At 37.1% G+C, this 24,857-nt stretch overlaps 1 protein-coding gene across 5 annotated transcripts in view; it reads right to left on the reverse strand.

Moving 5' to 3' along the window:
• Positions 1–24,857, reverse strand: part of Atp8a1 (ATPase phospholipid transporting 8A1) — a 229,096-nt gene that overhangs the window by 98,002 nt on the left and 106,237 nt on the right. For all 5 annotated transcript variants that reach the window (XM_048784412.1, XM_015482073.2, XM_048784413.1 and 2 more), the window contains 2 exons: positions 16,315–16,399; positions 13,761–13,900 (listed from right to left, as the gene is read on the reverse strand). In XM_048784412.1, the coding sequence (XP_048640369.1) occupies positions 13,761–13,900; positions 16,315–16,399 (225 nt within the window). The remainder of the gene's footprint in view (positions 1–13,760; positions 13,901–16,314; positions 16,400–24,857) is intronic.

The following is a 24,857-nucleotide window of genomic DNA, read 5'->3' on the forward strand; positions in this document are numbered from 1 at the left end:
AGATGGTGTCTTCTTCAAGATAAGACTGTTGCATCCACACTGAAAACCTGCTGTTGAGAGCAGCGCCCTTCTTCATCTATCTCCACTAGACCTTTCAGACAACGTGTTGCAGCTTCTTCACCAGCACTTGCTGCTTTGCCCTGTACATCTCCAACTGTGGAGATGGCTTCTTTCCTTATTCTTCTTTCCTTATTTCTTCACCTCTCTCAGCCTTCACAGAACTGCAGAGGGTTAGGGCCTTTCTCTGGATTTGTTTTTGGCCGAAGGGAATGTTGGTCTGATCTTCTATCCAGATCACTAAAACGGTGACATATCAGCAACAAGCCTGATTTGCTTTCTTATTATTCATATGTTCACTGGAATAGCACTTTAATGTCCTTTGAGGACATTCCCACTGCATTCACTGGTTGGCTAACTCGTGCAAGAGACCAGCTTTCAGTCTACCTGTCTTTAGCCACGCCTTCCTTGCTAAGCTTACCCATTTCTAGCTTTTGACTTAAAGTGAGAGACAGGCAACGCTTCCTTTCACTTAAATGCTTGGAGACCTTTGTAGGTTTACTGATTCGTCTGATTTCAATATTGTCGTATCTCAAAAAAGGAAGCCTGTGGAAAGGGACAGAGATGGAGGGATGGCTGGTTGGTGGAACAGTCAGAACATACACAACATTTACTGATTAACTTCAGTGTCTCATGTGGGCACAATTTGTGGTGCCCTCCAAAACAATTACAATGATATTAAAGATCCTTGACCATAGATCACCATAACAAATATAACAATGAGGGAAAATCTTGAAATATTGCAAGAATTATCAAGATGTAACACAGAGACCTAAAGTGAGAACATGCAGTTGGAAAAATGGTGCTGGCAGACTTGCTCTCTCCATACCCTTGCATGTGTGGCTAATTCCGGTATCAGTCAGGAATGCTTCTGGCTGCAAGTAATAGAAAAATCTGACTACAATGGCTTAAGTGAAGATTTGATTTTCCCCATAAGTAGTACTGAAGTAGGCAGTTATGGCTCAAGCACATCTCCATTCATCTTCCGGAATGCTCTCAATGTCTCAGTGGCCCTCACTGGTATAATTATAGCAGCCATATTGAAGACAAGAGTAAGGAAGTGATATCAACAGGGTCTCTTATCTGAAAAAGCAAAATTATTTAAAAAAACCCTCAGCATATTTCCAAACATGGCCAGTTAGCCAGATTGTGTTACATGGATATCACTAACCATCAGTATTTAGCTTTTCTCAGTTCCACAGGGGAGACATCAAGGGAGAAGGCAGATGGGAATGATTGTTAAATTAGTCAGCCAACAGTCTCTGCCACAATGGACTTAGAGAGAGCTGTGCATGTGCAAGATGTTTTCATGGGATACACAAACAATCTTGTCTATTAATAGATATACCACATATTCTTTACTTGCTAGTGAAACCTGGTGTATTCTGTGATACCAAACTCAAAAGTTACAGCTTACTTTAGCTTTCCTTTGCCTTTCAAAACAAGTTTTCCCCTCTGCTGTACTCAGAAATTTGCCCATCTTTCCATATCTTACCATATAGGGTTAGCATCCCTAATTAGAAAATCTGAAGTCTGAAATGCTCCAAAACCTGAAATGCTTTTAACACCAACATGATGCCATGAGTGGAAAATTCCACATCTGACTTCATGTGATGTGGTAGTTAAAACCTGGGTACAAAAAATATAAATATTTATAACATAAAATTACCTTTACACTCTGTGAAAGAGGCATATACAAAAAATGAATTTTATGTTTACACTTGGGTCTCCTCTTCAAGGTATCTCATGATGCACATAAAATATTCCAAAATCTGAAAAAAATCTGAAATCTATTCATAAGCATTTCAGATAAAGGATACTCAATCTGTATTAAGCTGAGCTGTTTAAATGTGTGACCCTAGTAGTTTTCCTCAAAAGTAGGGGCCATGTCCTATTTATCTTTGTATTTCCATAATATTGAGGCAGCAGTCAGTATTTTCACTAAGTGAGCTCATGACAAACAAAAACAAAATCCATAATCCAAAAGTTAAAAAATATCACTGCAATCTAGACCATTTTCTTTTCAGTGTGTTCCAAATAATGCACACAGCTGTTAGATACACTTGATGCATGACTTCTCGGTATATGATATATAAAACAGGAAAGTAAATATCATCTTCTTTAAGAAGATAATATTATTTCATTACCTTTAATGGGAAGCAGATTTGAAATCTATCATAACCTGATGGATAATTATCATCAAGAAGTTCAAGGAAAAAAAGGAAGAACAGTTCAGCATCAACTGTGCCAGCGTTATAATTGCTATATTTCAACATTTAGACAACGACTCCATCAGTTCTTCCAGCTACTTTTAGGGTATTTGCAGTTACATCATTCAGGCTCACATCCCAGTGAGGAGCAGGATGTAGTTGTGTTTGAATTTTAAATATTCTATGGAAGATATCATAAGGTTTCTTAATGATTGCGGTGATAGTTCAGTAATACAAATCCTTAAAATTCTCTAAACCAAACTAAAACAAACCAAAACCAAAACCTTCCCCCCAAAACAGAATTATTTTTTGTAATATATTTCACAAAACACTGTGTAACTACATAGAGAGTCAAAATATTCATTAGAAATATAGTCAAATATATTTGATGAGCTCTACTCTTAAGCCGAAAAATGAAAATTCAGAAAATATAGAGATAAGCATCACCACACACAACTGACTTCACTGGAGATCATGTTGAAATCATATTTAAAATAAGGAAAGCATCTGGATTTGTACAGGTGAAAGGAAAACATTTTCAAGACAAGCAAAATTAACACAAAGGATCAAAGACATAGGATTAGCAAGGTATGATCAGGAAAGTTACAAGCAGGTGATCATGGAGTGTGTTAGTGATAATAGGGATTTCTAGAAGGGTAATAAAACATTTCTGAACGTTCAGCAAAATTGGTGTGGGCCTACATTGATGTGTGAAAAGAAAACACTCTGCTCCAAAAATCTGTTCATTTCCCCTTTATCCTAAGAGCTTCCCGGGAACAGCACTTATTAATTTTAGTGCAAGGCTGTGCAGACTCCTATCCTTTTGCCCTGGTGTCATTTATTGTGAGATTAAGATCTTGAGTGATAGGCTGTTCTGCCTTTGGAAATTAATATCTTCAGCTACATAGAGATCATTAGGAAAAAAGATGTGAACTTTGCGTGCTTTTCCTGATCATAACACTAGGGTGTTCGGGCTGTAATCAATTTCATCCCAAATATGTATTACCTTACACAGATGGTCACTAATGGGCACTATGGGAATTACATATTCAGAAAGTGTTGAAACATGATAAAATTCCCATGGCATTTATGGAATTAAAAAAAAATCCAAAATACTAATTTTACTTTCAAGCTGTCACCATGCCAAAAGTTATAAAGGTTTCAGGTTGAGGACTCTTTGACATAATATAGATTTAGTTATCACTGAAAAATCATGAAATAATATTTATTCACCTAGTAAAGTCCCCAATATTCTTATTTTTCTCTTTCAGATGTTTCTAAATTATGCAGGCTTTTTACAAAAGGTATATAAATACAAAATTTCTTCCCTAGTGAAGATCAAAAAGCTTCATATAGAGTGTTCAAAAACTTTCTGTAGTCTGGTAAAATGTATTATGACAGATTTCGGAATTGTGGTTTTTTTCTCCCCCAATACATGTATATTTTACTAAGTATCAGAACCTCAAAGTGACCTATATTTCCATGAGAGCAAAGATTTGGTTAGTGTTTAGATGATATATTTCTAAAAGCATGTGTTATGTTTGCAAGTGAGAAAAATATAATGATCAAGTTCATAATACTAATGTAGGCTTGATACTGCAACATAGGCAATTTGATAAAGTTTCTTTAAAGACAAAGATGTAATATTGGCATGCAAAATTTTACCACTGGATTAATATGATAAAGGCCAGCAATATAAACTTTATTTCAACATGAAATAACAACTAGGTAGGTAAAAACGAAGAAGCAACTAACACTTTCTGAGCAGAGAAAATGGACCAGACACTGTTCAGTGTTTGGCATTTATTGTTCCAGTTAATAGCTTTTGGGAGGCTGAGTCAGTTTTCTGAGGTCACACAGATACAGTTGAACTAGGATAGTAAGAAAGAAACCCCAAGAATCATTACATACCCAAAGGAAGCAAATGGGAACTAAGAGGAAATGAAAGTAAGACTTTTATTCAGATCATTGGGTTTTTAAACATCTGTCTCTGTTCCTTAGTCTTTTTTTTTTTTTTTGGGTACCAGAGATTGAACTCAGGGGCACTTGACCACTGAGCCACATCCCCAGCCTTACTTTGTATTTTATTTAGAGACAGGGTCTCACTGAGTTGCTTAGTGCCTCTCTTTTGCTGAGGCTGGCTTTGAGATTACAGGTATGCGCCACTGTGCCCAGCCTGCTCCTTAGTCTTTAACAACACTTTGTTTCTATGAATGGGGGTTAGCCTCAGTCCTACCAGATGTACCTATTCTCTTCTCACCTGCAGGACCCACATTCACATTTGAAGATGAGCTCTTTTAGAAGACACAGCCTGCACTTACTCATTCAGATGCACTAAGCATGTAGTTCTGGGGATATGAGAGTGATCTCCTGCAACAAGGGATTTCCATTTCAGAAAGTTATCAGCAGACACTCTTCTTTGGATTCCTCCCCATCTTCTATTGCTGTTTCACCTAAACCTGCCTGAGAATATCTCACTAAGCCTGCAGTAATTAGCCACAGTGCCAGGACTCTTTCCATACTTTAGCAGCCATCAGAATCACTTAGGCTTAGTACCACCTTGTTAGGCCCTGCACTCAGAATTGCTCACTGAATAGGTCTCAGGTGAGACTGGGAATGTGCAGTGGCTGCAATGCTGCTGTTTGGAGAACTGTAACTCTGAAAATTGCTGACTTATAGCAGGGTTGACAAAATGTTCTGTAAAAGAACAGATGGTAAATTGAGGGTCATACATTCTCTGCTGCAACTACTCAGTTCTGTTGCTGAGTAGAAAACCAGCCAAAGATATTATGTAAATCAATGGATGTTACTGTGTTCCAATAAAACTTAACAAAAATAGGCAGTGCATGGGTGTGGCCATTGAGCTGAAGTTCGCAGACCTTGTGAGTGTCCCATCTCTGCATGTGGCTCCTTCATGATAGCTCTGGATATTCCCTTGTCCAGCTCCTACCTACCCTTTTTTGTCTTTGTGCAACACTAAATTTCAGACAAAACTTCTTAACTGTGATGTAGGGTTATTATCAAAGAAATAATGCTCCCCCCAATTAATCACATTACTGTATGTTATAGCCTATCTTTAAAAATACTATGCTAGTCCTGTGTTCTATATACTACATATGTACTTTCATGTGTATACAAATGACAAACATAGGAAAGAAGTATCGATTTAGTCTGGATAGTTAAAAAAACACAACCATCTAATGTGAGTTAACACTTGACTTTAAATCTTAAACAATGACTTCAGATTTAGTCAATCCGGAGAGGTCAAGAGTTAATTCTAGACAGAACAAATCACACGTGCAGAGATGGAGGTATGGAAAAAGCCTATCGCATTTGAGAAGTTGCCATGAAGTCAATATGAGAGCAATAAATGAAATGAAGCATGGTGGTGAGGAAGATGAGGCTGGAAAAGCAGGGGAAGAATGGAAATTCAAGGTCAGTGTGTTCCAGTGAAGATTCCAAAGGCAAAGGATATCTGGTGAGAATTTTAGAAGGGGAGACTCAGGATCAGATTTATGTTTCAGAAAGTATTCTACCTGGGAACTTATAGTGTCCAACTCCAGAGGGTAAGAATAGTGGCTGCCGGACCAGTTAAGAGGCTACTGCAGTCATCACCCTCTGTAGCTTTAAAGTGTGGTGACCCTGGGACGTGGATGTTTTGTGGAATTCTCAAAGCCATTCTACCACAGAAGATCTCAGACTGCCAGACTCCTGTCTGTTCCGCCTTGTATTAGGGGGTATTCGCTCTTGAGCCTTTTTTCTTCTTAGCACCATTTAGTAGAGATGCAGGTATGGATGGATGACAGTTGTATTTAAAAGAGAACCTCCCACCTCTTCTCCTTTCAGTTTAAACTGGGCTATGAAACTAAGGCTGAGAGCATTAAACCCTTGGAATGACCCATTTGCATGCTTCTGAAGAAATCAGGCAACTGGTTAATGTTTCTGAGGCCAAGAAAAAGGTTTTAGCTGGTTGCTTTCCGAACCACAGAAATTACATTTGAACTCCCAGAGCCAAGGGCTTAGCACATAAGGCCAGAATTCACACACCCAGCCGAAAGGAATCAGGATTTGAGAAGTGGTTGGGTGTAGCTTGCAAAAACAACACATCCATCTTATCTGAGTCAGAAGACAGCTACCCAGTGTGGAAAGTCGGCCACGAGTGCTCCTGAGAAGGCACGTGTGATTAGAGACATAAGAAAATATTAAACACTTTAAATAGGAAGATTCTAAAGTTGAGGGAAAACCATGGCAAACATATGTCAACCTTATTTTTAAGGAAAAGAGAGTATATTTTTTGCCTCGATTACCAAGTGGAGAATCCCCAAATATCAACACTCCCCTACCCCAAGTGCTGATCTAGTGACTATGCAACTACATTCTTGATTATATTTTATTTTTCAAAGTTCCAATATTTTGCCCACATTCCTGCCTTTTTCTAAACCACACTGGCAACATAATGTATGGACTATTATTAAGGCAGAGCTGGGATTTCAATTCTTGCTGTGCCAACTGTCACGGATATGTGTCCTTCAGCAAGTAACTTTACTTTCCTAAGAATCAATTTCCACAACAGAATGCCTAATCATACTGATTTAACAGGGTTCTTTTGGGGATGAAATTAGGTCAGTCATCTCAAACTGTTTTTTTGAGTAGCAGATTAGGAAAAAATGTTGAGTATTTACATATGACACAGTCATGTTTTGTACAACATTTCTGTTCTATTAATAAGTCATGTGCATTATAAAATGCAGAAAAATTAAAATGAGATAAAATATAAGCAAAAACAAAACAGGCCTACTATTTCCTTGCTCACCCCCAATGGATCATCTGTGTACCTCACTTCTGAGGCTCCTGAACTAAATAATCAGGGTAAAAAAGTAGAGGACCTAGAGATTAATAAATGCTCAAAAAGTGACAGGTCTTGTTAGTAGGTGAGATGACTAACTGCAAATGTTCTTAAGCAAACAGTAAAACAGGAAACCACTGGAATTTTAAACCATGAAATCACCAGTACATCATGTAGATTTTCGTCTAGCTTTTAGTACAAATGAAAGTGATATTTGCAGCTCCTAAGAATAGATGTGGTAGTTTTATCTGGAAGAGCATTCCTTTGTCATACAGAAGTTACTATGAACTTGGCAGCCAAAAGTGTTCAAGAAAGGTCCTGTTTTCCATCAAGTTTTATATTTCTCTAGGAATCTTCTAAACCATTTGTTGTCACATATGGCAAAGGGTACCCAACTGTTGTGTTTAGTCACACTGAATGCCGTGGTTGACCTTTTTTTTTTTTTTTTTTTGTACCAGGGATTAAACTCATGGGCACTCAACCACTGAGCCACACTCTCAGCCCTACTTCGTATTTTATTTAGAGACAGGGTCTCACTGAGTTGATTTGTGAAGGGCCTCATGAAGTTGCTGAGGCTGGCTTTGAACTTGCAATCCTCCTGCCTCAGCCTCCCAAGATGCTGGGATTGTAGGCATGCACTACTGTTCGCAACGCAGCACAGTGGTTGATCTAATATTACAACACATCAGGGCAGTCTTTAAAGAGCCCCAAAATGTGAATCATATTTTAGGGAGAAGTAAAGAAAATAATGTAAAAAAAGATCATGACCTCACTGTCCTATCCAAATACCTTATCTCAGTGCACAGGGCACCAAAATTCTGTCTGGAAAAATTACAAAAACAAACAACAAAACAAAACAACAACAAAACACCTTTTTTTTTTCTTGATTTAAAAGTTTACTATCTTCTATCACTCAAACAAAGGTAGAGATTTTTCAATCCTTTCCCCTACTGTGCCCCAGAGACCAGAAGAGAGTCTGCCTTTTCCAGTGCTCAAATGTGTGATGTTGAATCTTTTCAAACATGTTCTTCTTACATTTATATACAAGTAACTCTGAAGACAGATTTTTTTTTAAATGAGTGATCCTAAACTTCTTAAGAATACATTTTGTAAAATTATTAGCTCCTTTTCTGCCATATCCCTAAATTAATCCTTAGTGACATTACATTTGGTACCAAGGCCTTCAATGTGTGAAAAGTGTAAACTATATTGGTACTGGGAACCAGGTTTTCACTAAGCAAGCACTTACTAAGCTCCAGGTTCTGAATAATTTATCTAATTGAATTATTCATTTGTTCTTCAAATATTTATTGAGTGATTAACGTAGGCCAGACAGTCAAGCACTGGAGATACAGAGATGAATATGATAATTATGATTGCTCTCATGAAATTTCAATCTAGTGGGTATACATTAATCACAAATTATAAATGCATATAAGATACAACACTACTATTTGATCAAAGGAGAGTTAGACGATGCCAAAATTATAGCACTCTGGTTTTGCTCTCCAGTTCAGAAATGATCCTCTGACCCACAATCTATTTTTAAAAACTTCACCAGATAAAAGCAACAGTTAAGTTTCTACTTTTTTCCCCCCTCAAAACAAGAAAAAAATTTTACTATTAGGGAAATACTGCTTCAATCAATGCTCAATCTAGATAGTATTATATCACACTGCTTTATTTTCTATGATGCTCAAGATACATAATGTGCTTTCATAAACATAGAAGCTATTAGTAGGTAATTTGTGTAGTGCTAAAGATATAATCACATTGATTGAAGCAAATAAATATAAAAAATTTAAAAAGCTATATCTTCCATGAAGACACATCTTCATATTCTACCACTGGTTTAATTAGAAAATAAGAAAGTAAGATCAGAACTCTCTGTACTATTAATTTCAAAGGAATCCAGCAGAACAGAATGAATGGGGCAAAAATAATTTGTGTTTCAAATGTTAGAATAAAATTAAAGTGACAGATCAAAGCAAATAGGTGAGAAATTTCAGAGAAACCATTGCCAATAAAACTTAAGATTTTATAATATTTTGTTATTTATAATTCTTTTTAAATAAATGCAGATATAATTTAAATTTAAATTTATTTAAAAATAATCTGGCTTTAAAAAGTATAGACTGAACACTATAACTGGTTTCATAAGCTGAAATGATGAATTCAACTATACCGTATTTCAAAAGAATAAGGTTAAGGAAGACAAAACAGGTCAAGTTTGTCATCTGAAAATGAGACAACTGTAAATTCTCTCAAGTGGTGATGAGGAGGGACTAGGAGGTATTACTGTCCATAGCACCAGAGTGAAGCTGTAATATTCCTCTTCCAAGTGGGTCAAGACAACTGGAGCATCTGAGATGACTCTGACAGTTCCTTTTGCATGTTAACTAAGTGACCTTATTCCTGAACAAGTTAAGACTCTCCTACTATCAAATGTCACCCCCTGGCTTATATTTAGTAACAGAAAAGAAAATGTACCAGTAACTGATTCTTGAAACAACTCATGGCATAAGAATTATTTTTTTTTAGTATTCTGAAAAGTTTACCATATGGGTGCAAGTGTTGGAGCCCACATAATACAATATTACAACAGATGTAATTATATTTTAGATAAATTTAAAAATCCCCAGTTCTCTCCTCTAATGATGACTGTCAACATGGATGCCATTAGCAGAGGATTCTTCATACCTCTGTGTTCTCTTCCCTTCAGTGTTTCCTTGGGGGTGGGGGTGGGGTTAAGGCAGTGCACTCTAGTGCTCAGATGTCTTGGGGTAGAAAAGTAACCCAGCCTTGCACCTATGGATAGATATCAACATATGCTTGCATATTTGTGGTCTAGCTGGGTAGTTTTTTCAGTTCACACCAGAAGTTATAACCCCCGAAGGAATATGGTTTTAACTAAATCTTAAAAACTGAATTTACTCATTTGAATGAATATGACAGGGGTGAGAGGAGGTAGGAGAGAGAGAGAGAGAGAGAGAGAGAGAGCACACAGGGTTTGAAAGCACAACCTTAATCATATTGTAAAATATTTATTTATCAAAAACATTCTTGTTTTTGTGGAATGCTCAATAAATCTTTCAAATTTTGAATTGTTTTTGAAGTAATACTACCATCACTGTGTTGATGGCATTCCAGGTCACTGATTCAAATGTGTTCAGAAACATTCTGTATGACCACAATGAAGTTCTGATCTTTTGAGAAGCACATTTTCTAAAAAGTCCACACACAGAGGTAACATATAGTCTTCAAATTGTACTCAGAGGACCCCCCAGTCCTGAAAAGCCCCTCACGGACCACCATGGTGGAGGGGTAGCGGAAGCCAACAAGGGGCTTCCCTCCACCCCTTAACTTTTCAACCAGGGCAGCGCTGCTTTTATCAATTATGATTATCATGGTTCAGGGAATGTTTTGTTTGGAAAATGGGTTCTGCCCTGAAAACATTTTCTTGAAAACCACTCTCATGTTAAAAAAAAAAATTCATTTCCTTATATGTTAAGTCCAACATCAGAGTCTACATAAAAATAGATTCCAAACATATAAAAAATAGATTGCCTAATCAACATGTCTCTGTTAAAGTAGGTAAGGAAGAAGCCAAATTGGATGAACTCTAAGGATGTGACAGCTAAATTTAAAGCCAGGGTGACACATGAGCAGAATCAGCGGCCTGACAGGTTGAAACTTGCCTCACTAGGGTGGTTTTAACGCAGTAAATCAAAACTTCTACGGAACTGACCCCAGCTGAGTTTAACAAAGAATGGAAACTCAGACCAACAACAAAGTGATATCACCCTGGCTCTATAGACTTCTAAAAACCCCACCCACAGTCCTCAAAGGACCAGTGTTGGCAGAGCCACTTTTTAGAAAAACAGCTCAGTTGCAGAGACCCCTGTGTCATTCTTTTTTCCTTTAAAAAAGACTTCTGCTTTCCTCTACCTGGTTCAACACTCTTTTAAGCTCTTTCAAAAGTTACCACCGCTCTGCATGCTTCCTTCAGATGGAGCGTGTGGATCACTTCAGGGGGGTTCCTGAGGTTTCCTCAACTTGAGACTTGTTCAGACCAGGGCACCCAGAGGGCCCAAACCATTTTCCTCATGGGCTTGGGCAGTTGGATATCTAGTACCTTTTAAATGCCTAATGAAAGTTAACTGAATGTATAACTGAATAAAAACCCAGTTTGAGGAATACAGAAGGATGCAGAAAACTAATTTTTTTTTTAAGTTTCCAGAAGTCCAGAAGTATACTCTTGTTCTCTGAATTTAAAAAAAATATATAAATTTATTTTAATTAGGTATATACGACAACAGAATGCATTTTGATTCACTGTGCACAACTGCAGCACAACTTTTCATTTCTCTGATTGTACATGATGTAGTGTCCACCATATGTGCAGTCATACATGTACTCGGGTAATGATTGATATCTACCTCATTCCACCATCTTTCCTGTCCCTAAACCCCCTCCCCAATACTCTGGCTGAGTAAGGGACCCAATCTCTTCACCTTTCTGGGTCTTAAGACTTTTTAACATGTGAGAGCCTGTGGCTTATCAAGAAGTAAAGATAAATTAGCTCTAATTTTCCATTTTCACTTGTTTTAGCTAAAAAGCAATCATAAGGGAGGTTTCCATGTAGGTAAACTAAACAATCAAACAAACAAACCCAAAGAAACAACAACAAAAACTTTCAATGGATTTTCTCAGGCAACTTAAATTTCAATGCAACTCATGATCACCATCTGCTGGAAAAAGATTGAACATCTACTTCTGTTAAAAACCTCAAAGTACTAAGGTGTTTTAATCAGACATTAACAAGAAAACTGTAAATCCTAAAAAATCTAACCTATAGATACTAAGAAATTAAGAGTAAGAATGTTAGGCTTATTGATAATTCAGCTCAAGAATTTTCTATACATGCTTCAAGTATAAACAATTTAATAACCCATTTTCAAATGTATTTTTAGTGTCACTATACATTAATTCCATATCATTAGCATGGGAGAGAAGATAGCAGGAATAAGAGAATCATTTACAAACATGGTAATTAAAAAAAAATTCTTAAGAGTAAGGAAAGCAAAAGATAAAAATCAATACCATTAGTAAGATATAATACATGACTTTCATTGGAGATTACGATCATGGCCCCATATTATTTTATTTCAACATATAATACCCCAAAGATATAATCATATATAAATGTTAGAAAGTGGCCAAAAAAGAAAAAAAACGCAGGTTCAATAAATAAATTGATAGCAAGCCCCTGCTGTGTGCACACCGCTAAATTTGGTGAGGGGGGCCAAGCTGGAAGGTACTACATATGCTATCACGTGTCTTCTTGGAATAAAGTGCAGAAAATATTAAGTTCATATATAAGGGGTAGATATCTCTATCTATATATCTTTCTCTCTCTGCATATCATGTATGACCTATGTGACTAGATGTCTCCCTTATAAAACACACAACATATGAAGTGATCACAGTGTACTGAGGAGACAGAAGAACAATACCTAGAGTTACATGTGGCAAGTGTATGCGACAGAGAAACCACCTGCAGCTAGAAAATGGCCCTCCCTAGTAGTAAAGGGCATATGGGAACGGAAGTAGAAATAGTCCAGGACATCCCTGTGGTGCTCACAGCCTTATAAGACAGAAATACTGGGAAATACCTAGTTTGATAGAGAGGAAGAAGGAAAAAGTCAGCCTTTACTTACCTGGAGGTGAGATCTGTGGCTGATGAGCTAGTTTGCTTCCATGCTGTACAAACATGAGTATGTTGAAGGAACTGAGCAACTGGGGAGTTATTTAATGGGTAGTTAAAGGTTAGAGTGGAGGCACATGAGTGCTTCAGAGCATGAAAACGGGTAGGAGGGAGATCTGTTGCTCATAGGAGCTGTGTAATGTTAGCAGGATGACTTAATCTGTGCCTTGATTTCTTCATCTGTAAACAGGATAATTAACACTTCAAAGGGATTAAATAGTTAATAAACAAAAGTGCTATGAACAGCACCTGGCACAGAGTACACAAAATTATTTGCCACTGATAATTAACATCTTACTATTTCTATAGCACCAGCCATAGTGTATGGATCACTTTTAGGCTGACTGGCTTTAGTTTCTTCATCTGTAAAAGAGGGATATTTATACTTGTGATCAAAATAATAGAAGGAGAGGGGTGCATAAGTGTAGTACAACAATTGGCCAGGTATGCGCCCAGGATTATTCACTTAAGTATTACTGATTACTAGCTACAGATTATGTAAGCTATATCATGATTTTATATTACATATTAAATATGCTTAGATTAATTCTAAGCACAAATGTATGTTTATATAATGTGTGTGTGGGCATGGTCCATGTCCTCAGTGATGCAGAAACAATGGAAGAAGTTGGTAAGGAGATCGTCAGACCAAACTGTGATCCCAAACTGTAAGAGTGAAGGTCTATACATCGTAATGTCTAAACCTGTGCCTGTTCAGTAAACTTCTCTCTCATAAATGTTATTAATGAAGGTATATTAATGCTAGACAGTGAGAGGAAATTCAACGGTGAGTGTTGCATCAAGATGGTCTCCTTTTTATTCCATTGGTTCCAAGAGTAAAGACTGACTTTCTGGAGGACCAAAACAGCCCCCCACACACCTTTTCGATCAGCTCGTAGCTCTCCTCCAGCTTCAACAGTCTGTTCTGCACGGAGGTGGACGCCCGCTGGTAGACAGCTCTCCACTCCTCAAAGTCGCTCTCCGAAATCTCAGCCACGGCAAAACACAAAGTTCTTAATCCTGGAAGAGGCAACAAACACACACCCCGACACACCAAAAAAGATTTTATTCAGAAGTCTGATGTTCCTGTTTTTGTTTAATAAAGTCCTATTTGAAAAGACTAATTGCATTCAAATAATATGCTAAATCCAACTCGGCTATGACAAAACCTCAGTATAAAACATCTATCAATGTCCTCTCACTCTTAAGATTGGCACTGTGCTTCTCATTCCCAGTCCTTTTCATCCATCCTCCATACCTAGAGTGACTCTTCTAAAATCCTGATCTTATTAAGGGCTTCCTTCGTTTGAAATCTTCTGAACATTCTCCAAGATGAGAGGTAAACCCTGATGTATGGCTCTTACTTGTTTCATCAACTGCCTCAACCTCTTTCCCTGCTGCCACCTTCTCCATACCAGGGTCTCCACTCTACCCTCCCAAATACCTTGCCACTGTCAGTTTGGAATCAACTTTAAGACTCAGCTCTTCAAGCCATCGTTTTGAAACAGCCTCCTCTCACCTGGATGACACAAGCAGAAATCCCCAAATGCTCTCATGTTGTGAATAACAATGTTCTATACGTTTGCTCTCATGGTCTCCTCTATCAGATTGAGGCTCCTGAACAGCAGGGACCTGGAGTTCTTCCTATCTGTAACTCCACTGTCAGATACAATGGCTGACTCAGAATAGTGGCTTCAGATGCTTATAAGGAGGGACAGGGAAACCCCTTAAAGTCAACTGGGAGGGTGGCCTTCCTCTTACTGGGCTATATGACTGTATTTATCACTGCTGTTTACCACTATAAATTTATGGCAAAAAGAATCTTTGTAAATGGAGGGTCAGTGGCAATAAGGAACAGACGTGTTCAGGGAAGGCAGTCAAAGCTCATGTGTGCGCTGACCTACTCCCAGAGCTCAGTGTCTATGGCTTTCATAGCTCACTTCACCCTCAGCCAGAAAAAAAGTAGAGGAACTAGAAGAAGAGAGAGGCCAGAGCACTTCTCAGCCATGTAAGGAAGCAGCTACCTAGGTTCCTAAGAGAATGCCTCACTCAAGGTCATTTAACTCTAAAAACAATCAGAGCCAGACTCTAGGCTTCATCATCCTGTCAAATAAAATATGTTCAAGGCAATATGTCAGAAGCAAGAAGCAAAGAACCTGTGACATAAAATACCAGGAGGGTCTTTCTAAGAAAGGAGTAGGGTTATCTATTGCCGGATCACTGAGAGTGGAGGTTAAATCCACGGGGCCATATTAGGGCATGTTTTTCACTTTTGGAAACTTGGCTGGAAAATTTATTTGAGGGGAGCCATGGAGCAGAAGTGACATTCAGCCCAGAGCCAGAAAGAATGGAGTGAAGGTGGGGGCCGAGCCAACTCAAATATGTCTGAGAGCCAGAGCATGTGTATCATCATATCCAGAGGAGAAAGATGCCTCCAGACCCCTCAACAAGCAAAACCAAACCAAACAATACCTGTGCTGTGTGTGGTAGGTTGAACCTGCCTGGGGCCCTGTCTGAGGGTCTGAGCTCTATCATCATGTATGCTTCTGTGTTCCTGCTTTCTGTAGATTTGGGAGGAGGTTCTTTGTGTCCTTGATTTTCAAAGTCTATTATAATTTTTTCCTAGTGATTTTTAAAAAACATTTCTATCTTTTCTCAGCTTGGATCAGGAGGAAGAAAGGATTGATCAGGGGTCAGGCTTGGTACCCCTGGCGACTGTTCTAGCTGAAACAGGAGGGAAAACTGAGATGGGAGATTTAGATACAGCTGTGACCACTGCTGCCAAGTTCAGAGATAAGACTACAAATTCTTGTAGTACTGACCCTAATGTTTAACAACCCTTACTCCCTTTCATCCTATCTAGATCAGCTCTCTAGACCAAGTACTGTTTTGTTTCACACATCATCATATTTCAAGGCAGAGAGACAGGGTTAAGCTTTTTTCTTTTTTATCATCGATTCTCAGGTCTAACACAGAGCTTGACATGTGGTCGGGGCCTTAAAAAAAAGTCTTCAGTTCTAACTAAATTGATACTCATTTTCATAATCACATAGGCTTATTTATTTCTTCTCTCTCTTATTCAGATTAGAATATTTCAGTTCTTTGACTCATTTCTTCCCTAATGAATTTCTTGAGATATAAGGTAAAGTGTTTACACTGTAAATTTATCCATTCTGAAAAGTAAACAGATTAATGGATCTTACTACCTAAAATGTAGGGATAAAGCCTCTGAACATTTCAATAAATACAGTTTTAGTTTTCTAAATAAAATAAAAATATTGTATGGGAACAGAATATAGTAAAATCTAAGCTCTCAATATTGATACCTTATTTTAGGAATGTCTAGGTAAAACAATACCAGTGACCTTGTAAGCTCTCAAGAGTATATGATTTCTGTGTATTTTAATCATACTTTACTACACTATTATGCTCACCTTCTGTAGCAAACTGTTCTAAATGTTTTAGGGTAATTTCTTTGTATTTTGAAGTCTCTGCAAGTCGTTCATAAATTACAGTGTCCTGAAAAACAAAGAGAAGGTATAATGTACTTAATAAAGCATTCTGAGTTTAATAAAGTTAATGGTGTGATACTACTAGTTATCAAAGCAGTATAAAAATAACCAATCACTTTTAGCACTGATTTTAAGGCATGAAGTATTTTTTCCAGATAACACTGTTTCCCTAATGACACAAAGAAATACAGTCAGACCTCTGGATCTGCAGGTTCTGCATTCAAGGACTCAACCAACCAGACAGATGTCATCAGGCCCTGGATGGTTGCTTGTACAGGACAGGTATAGACATTTTTCTTATTGCCTAAACAATATAGTATAACAACTATTTACACAGCATTTATATTGTGTGAAGTGTTAAAAAGCAACACAGAGATGATTGAAAGTAGCAGAGGAGATGTGTGTAGATTATATGCATGCACTGTGTCATCTAATATAAGGGATTTGAGCATCTCTGTATTTGGGTATCTGTGGAGATCCTGGAAAAAATACCCAGTAGATACTAAGGGGAGGTTCTAGGCCTACATTCTCATTTTCTTTTGGAATAAATCACTATAGTTACTCCAATGTTTGAAATGTGAATACTAATACTTATTTACTTCCCAAATACTGCAAGATACTCACCCAGCCCTAATGGTTCTACAGAACTCTGAAAAGGTGCTACAAGGAAGAATGGGTCCAGAACTCAAGAAAGTCCAGGAGATGCTGGACTGAACAGAGCTAATGGGCTGGCCCTGCTGCAATATTTCTCATGCCTTTAAAATCACATCAATAGACTTAAAGAATCATATGATCACCTTAATAGACACAGAAAAAGCATTTAACAAAATACAGCACCCCTTTATGTCCAAAACACTAGAAAAACTAGGGATAACAGAAACATATTTCAACATCATAAAGGCTATTTATGTTAAGCCCCAGGCCAACATCATTCTAAATGGAGAAAAATTGAAGGCATTCCCTCTAAAAACTGAAACAAGAAAGGGATGCTCTCTTTCACCACTTCTATTTAACATAGTTCTTGAAACACTGGCCAGAGCAGTTAGATGAAAGAAATTAAAGGGATACACATAGAAAAAGAGGAACTCAAATTGGCACTATTTGCTGATGATATGATTCTATACCTGGAAGACCCTAAAAGTTCCACCAGAAAACTCCTAGAAGTAGAAAGTGAATTCAGCAAAAGTAGCAGGATACAAAATCAACACTCATAAATCAAAGGCATTTCTGTATATCAGTGACAAATACTCTGAAAGAGAAATAAGGAAAACTACCCCATTCTCAATAGCCTCAAAAAAAAAAAGTTGGGAATCAACTTAATTAAAGATCTATATGATGAAAATTACAGAACCCTAAAGAAAGAAATCAAAGAAGACCTTAGAAGATGGAAATATCTACCTTGCTCTTGGATAGGCAGAATTAATATTATCAAAATGAACATACTTGCAAAAAAAGCACCATACACATTTAATGCAATTTTGATCAAAATTCCAATGACATTCCTCATAGAAATAGAAAAAGCAATCATGAAATTCATCTGGAAAAATAAGAGACTCAGAATAGCTACAGCAAACCTTAGTAGGAAGAGTGAAGCAGATGACATCACTATACCACATCTTAAACTATACTACAGAGCAATAGTAACAAAAACAGCATGGTTTTGGCACCAAAGTAGAATGGTATACCAATGATACAGAATAGAGGACACATAGACAAACCCACATAAGCACAGTTATTAGACAACGGAGCCAAAAACATACATGAAGAAAAGATAGCCTTTTCAACAAATGGTGCTTGGAAAACTGGAAATCCATATGCAACAAAGTGAAATTAGACCCCTATCTCTCACCATGCGCAAAACTCAACTCGAAGTGGATCACGGACCTAAGAATTAAATCAGAGACCCTGTGTCTAATAGAAGAAAAAGTAGGCCCAAATCTCCATGATGTTGGATTAGGCCCCAACTTACTTAAGAAGACTCCTATAGTACAAAAATTATAATCACGAATCAATAAATGGGATGGATTCAAACTAAAAAGCTTCTTCTCAGCAAAAGAAACAATCTGTGAGGTGAATAGAAAGCCTACATCTTGGGAGCAAATCTTTACCTCTCACACATCAGACAGAGCACTAATCTCTAGGGTATATAAAGAACTCAAAAAACTAAACACCCCAAAACCAAATAACTCAATCAATAAATGGGCTAAGGACCTGAAGAGACACTTCTCAGATGATATATAATCAATCAACAAATACATGAAAAAATGTTCATCATCACTAGCAATTAGAGAAATGCAAATCAAAGCCACTCTAAGATTTCATCTCACTCCAGTCATAATGGCAGCTATTATGAAGACAAACAACAATAAATGTTGGCGAGGATGCGGGGAAAAAAGTACACTCATACTCTGCTGGTGCGACTGCAAATTGGTACAGCCAATATGGAAAACAATATGGAGATTTCTTGAAAAATTGGGAATGGAACCACCATTTGACCCAGCTATCCTTCTTCTCGTTCTATACCCAAAGGACTTAAAAATAGCATACTACAGGGACACAGCCACATCAATGTTTATAGCAGCACAATTCACAATAGTAAAACTGTAGAACCAACCTAGATGCCCTTCAATAGATGAATGGATAAAAAAAGTGTGGCATATATACACAATGGAAGATTACTCAGCAATAAAAGAGAATAAAATCATGGCATTTGCAGGTAAATGGATGGAGTTAGAGAAGATAATGCTAAGCGAAGTTAGCTAATCCCCCCAAATCAAATGCCGAATGTTTTCTTTGATATGAGGAGGGTGATTCATAATGGTATAGGGAGGAGGAGCATGGGAGGAATAGATGAACTGTAGATAGGGCAGAGGGGTTAGAGGGAAAGGGAGGGGGTATGGGGTAATTAATGATGGTGGAATGTGATGATCATTATTATCCAAAGTACAGGTATGAAGATGCGAATTGGTGTGAATATACTCCAGTTGTGAATATACAACTGGAGATATGAAAAATTGTGCTCTATATATGGAATAAGAATTGTAATGTATTCTGCTGTTATATATAGATTAAAAAAAATAGCAGTGGGTCTCTCAATGACTGTATGGCACAGGTCCCAACTTACGTGCTCACAGAACCTTCCAGGGGCTAGAGCCCTGTATGGGATCAGTGTTCACAGAGAATAAACTTTAAGCAACACAGGCCTACTGAATCTGCTCAAGAGGGCTGGTGGTACAGTGCAGAGAACCTTGAACAAAACAGGAACTGCCTTAAACAGCAGTTTCTAATTGTGCCACTTTAAGACTCAGTTGATTTAACTTGTAAAATAAAATTACTGGATTGTTTTTCAAGTCCTTTTCAGCTTTAGCTTTATGTACCACTTACGTTTCTCTAGTTTTTGCTCATTTACAAACTGCCTATTGTTCCTTTAGTTATTCTTTGGCTTTGGTTTAATGTTTTAAAAAATTCTAGTGTTTAGTCTTCATGGTTTTACTAGACCAGGAAAAAATAAATCATTTACCTGCAATTACTTTCTTAGTGATATTACCCATATAGGGGTCTCTAGTCTCAGGGCTGAGATTTGGAAGCAAACTAATGGAGTATGATTTAGAACCCTTGAGAGAAATAGAACTTAGTGACCGCAGAGCAGATGGAATATTCCAAGCTCCAATTATGAACTTCTTTCCATTTTTCAGTGGTGGAATGGGAAGGGGGGCAAAGCAAAAGGAAATGATAATTTCCCCTCACAATCCCTTCTCAAGAAGAAGGAAAAGTTTAACTTATGATCTTTATTTTTTTTCCAGAAGCTAATGAAATTTTTAATGAAATGAACATAGGTAATTTTAAAACAAAAAAATCTTCAAAAAAATCACAATAACAAAAACAAAAGTGATAAGTAATAAGATCTGAAGGACTGAATTCTGCAGTATATCCAAACATTCTAGTGGAAGAAACTGATGCCTTGAATAGGAGAAATTAAGCTTCTAACTTCCTTGTAATATTAAGAAAAGCAGAGGACAGAATTTGGCCTTCTGCATTAAATGTATCCTTGTTTTAAAATCACATGCAAAAAAATATAATATTATTTACAGATATTTTTTCAGCCATAGTTAACACTCCCTTATTAAGAGGGTTACATCAAGTGCTGGGTGCATTGTTAGGAGCTAAATCAGGTTCTTTATAGGCACTAAAACGAGTACACTCCATTGGATGAGACTCAGAATCGTCTAGTCTGTGTTTATGGAAAATCCTCACTGCATGTAGTTATCTGTGCTGCCCTTAGCAAGGTAAAAGTAGAGAGTCATGGTGAGCTGAAGCTATGGGATTGGCACAACATAGACAAGTTATATTCACTGTGTGAAGATCCAGGGCTTTGAGAAAAGTTGAACTCATGATTAATAACTCCGCTTGGGAGAATTTTCATTCAGAAAATTGGTTTTGTTTTGTCTTTTATACTGAAGTTCAAACACTGCTCTGCCTCCAAAGTGCCTTGCACATGGTAGGTGTTCAAAAATTATTTAAATGAAAAAAATTTTGGATGCAATCCTCAATCATTTTGAAATGTCACTTGTGTATAACCTCACAGGATATGTATGATATTGTCACAAGAAAAAAAAGACTACCAGAAAAATGTAGGCATCTGCATAAGATGGCAGTGGTGGAAAACAAGTAGGTCTTAACATAATTGCTTATTTATGTGCCGCAATTAATACTGAAATTATCTAGATAATCTTACCATTATGAAAATAATTATGCAAAATGGAGTGGAGGGGCCATGGGGGAGGGGGACACTCACAGATACCTGTTCTAGGAACTATCTCCTAAAACTGAGCCAAAGAAATGGGCTGCCATGACTTTAAGACTAATTTTATTTAGCAAATGACAAGGAAACAGCTGGTTATGACTTTAAGGCTAGCTTTACATAGTAACTCGTGCCACTCCCCAGTCAGAGCTTGCCAGCTTCAGCAATCCATTGCAAGTGCCAATGAAATTTCTTTCAAAATCATTTGTGTAGATTTCTCCATCTTAATAAAACCTTCACCTTTTGTTCACAGGATAGACCCACGACCATTATGAGCTATGTGTATGTGTGTCCTGAATTGCAATTTAATTTTTATGTTCTCTTTCTAAATGAACATTCATTTCTTTGGAGATTTGTCTTTAATAGTTCTGTTTGATTTTGACACTGTAAGTTAAACAACTGCCACTAGGAATCTGATCTTGCAGTCAGGTTAAGTAAGGTGAGACTGCCCTGCTACATGAAGCTTGGGTCCCTTTGACCTGGAATGTTTGACAAAGATGTAAGATACACCCATATCTAAATATATGCAGACACTTTTTTGTGTGTGTCATTCAGAATTATCTGAAATTTGCCTGGTGTGGTAGTGAACTGCTATAAAAGCAACTAATTTCAGATGTGGTCTTTTTTATATATGGCACAGAACTTTATTTAAGGAACACCTAATTTGAAATTTTCAATCACTTTAAGGTCTCTACAGCATTAAGTTTACAAGTCAAGTTTATAATTTTTTCTCTGGTAAATAAATTTGGGATAGAATGCCTTATTTCTTAAATAAATTTTTATTTGTGTAAATGTATTTTTTCTTTAGTTAATATTATATATATGTACATATATATGTAGTATATTTTATATAGTTTCTTTCTTCCATTTAAAAATTAACAAAGCAAAACATCTTTATTGAGAAGATCTAGAAGAAGTAGGGAAAATAAATTATTTGACCCCCCCCCCCCNGAACAGGTCTTCCTTCTTGAGATGCATTTAAAAGTGTGTGTGTGTGTGTGCGTGTGTGTGTGTGTGTGTGTGTGTGTGTGTTTATATTACCCCTCTTTGTTTCTTTTTGACTCAAAAAAAAAGTTAGAATTTCTTCATTATGTTGAGCTTAAAACATTCCTTGGCAGATGGGTCTATATAAATGATTCAATCTGGAGTGAATACCCAGTTTTTTATGGAACTCGTTATCTCTTTTAGCATGAAAATTCTTCACGTGTCCCTGAGTTTTGCTCCTGTTCTGTCCCTCTTTGCAGGCATGCCAATCTGGTCATTTTATAAACCCTCTGCAGAGGTTGGCATGAGATTTCCTCAGCCTCTTCTTATGTTGGGGAAGCTCACCATTGTCCTTAACTTCAGACAGGAAGCTGGCTCTCATGTGATTTCAAATCTAGGACACTTGCCCCATGGTTTCATTGAAGTCAAACTCTAAGCACTGCTTCTACATTCTGAATCCAGGGGCTGGGACTCCCACCCCATCCAGCTTAAGCCTTCAATTCAATGAACCACTTTGATTCTATTTCTACTTTGGAGTACACAGACGTCTACTTGTGTAGTTTTAGCTTTATTTTCTCTTTATACTTATATCAACTCCATGTGTCTTCACCATGACTTTGGCACAAAGAATGCAAATCAAAGTATGGCATACTATGCCATCCTGACTGGAGTGCATAATGAGCTCTGTTTACCCAGGTCTTCTGCTATAGCTGTTATCTGTTGATTATTGACTCTATCAAGGAATTCACAAGCTCCTTAGATTCTCCTCCAAATCACAATCTGCTTTCCTGGTTCTTCTACTTTTCATTTGATACTCTTGTTTCATTTCAGGTAACATTTCTTCATACAAGACTGCATCCCCTGCTTTCAGTTTCCAACTATATACATTAAATTCTAGGCTGTATCTGTACCCTGCATTTCTTCCCCTGTGAAATTTAGATTCTTTCCCCTGTGAAATCTTTGTGGCCGAAATGTAGCTGGCCAACTCTCTATCTGAGGAAGTGATATCATTCAGTCCCCTTGGCAAGCCAAGCAGAAATCCCCTAAGAATCCTGGATAATCCCTTCCCTCATCACCAATTAATTATTAAGTTCTAAATCATCCTCCTCTGTCTTTTCTGCAACTGTCTTGTTATTCCATATCAACTCTTGCATGGACTGTTGTCAGTGGTCTCAACTGGTAGCCTTATATCATCCTCTGAGGTGCCATGAGAATAATCAAGAAAAAGGTACAGTTCTTAAGGATGGTAAAAGACGAAAGAAAACAAAAAAACAAAACCTAACTCACATCACCTTTTCTACCTCAAATCCAGCTCTTCCCTGGCAACCTACCGCTAGTTCCCAAGCATGCTTTCCATGTTTATGCCTTTTACCACTGAACCACATTTCATAGCCGATTTGGGAGGGAAGAAAAACAATGCAATAAACGAGTTAACATTTGCAAACTCTCTCTGAGATTATTTAAAAAAAAGAGTCTCTATATTTTTACTTTTTATTCAATGTTTTAACTTCCCAAAGTTTTTAGGTAGAAGAATGTTCAAAGCCACAGGAGGATGGATGTGATCTGGGTGCCTAAACCAGACATCTATCAGTTGTTTGAAGTGGGAGGTCTGCAGGCTCTCCTATTCCCTTATCACTGTGCATATTCCCACGGGGCTGTTGGAAGATCTTTACGATACCTTAGTATTGTAACCTAACCTTCTGTTTATATGTGTTTCCCTGGCTAGTCTTAAATTCCTGACACATTTTAGGTTTTTTTCCTTTGCATCTCCAAAATCCAGTTTGAAGTCTGGTGATAAGACGTTCAGAATGAATAAATGTCAGGTCTTTGAATCGGTGGGAAAATAAAACCAAAGGAATTCCAAAACGAAATTCACAAGACATTGCAAAATCATTCCACCAGGATGCTTCAAAACCAAGGCATTCAAAATTGCATTTTAATGATTTAAAACCAAGGCATCTAACATTCTCAACAGGAATTTAAATAAAAAGACTTGGGCCTCTTAAGTTTGGTTTCCAAATTTCCATGGGAAAAAGCAAGGTTGTTGAGTCTATTCAAAATTGAAAAGTTCCAAGGTGGGGAATTTACAAACTAGGTATCTAGAAAGGGCAATTCAAAAAGAAAATATTGACTGACCTTAAAAAAAAAAAAAAAAGCCCCAGTCAGTAGATTTCTCATTTTTTCATGAGTGTAAACATGTTTCAACTAGGAGAATCAGTTAGAATACACAGTATAGGGGCTGAGGTTGTGGCTCAGTGGTAGAGCGCTTGACTCAAATGTGTGAGTCACTGGGTTCAATTTTCAGCACCACATATAAATAAAAAAAATAAATGTCCATCAACAACTAAAATGAATTAAATAAATAAATTTTTTAAAAAAGAAATACACAGTATATAACATGCCCATATGTCAATGCTAATCAATTATTAGAAATTCTGTTATAATTAAAACAATGCAAGACAAACAGTGATCTTCACATGAAGAAATTATACCAATAACTATGATCCAAAGAACAAAGACTATTTCTATGTTCTTTGAAAAATTATATTGTTTTCCATATTTAGTTGCCTGCTAACATAGTTTATGTACCATGAAACTCAAATATTATGTAGCAAAAATTAAATTATAAAAATAACCTATGCTAAACTTTTTTAAAGCACCCAATTTACCCAGAAGGAAT

The sequence above is a fragment of the Marmota marmota genome, unplaced genomic scaffold, assembly GCF_001458135.2.
Source record: "Marmota marmota marmota unplaced genomic scaffold, marMar, whole genome shotgun sequence".
Classification (NCBI taxonomy): Eukaryota; Metazoa; Chordata; class Mammalia; order Rodentia; family Sciuridae; genus Marmota; species Marmota marmota.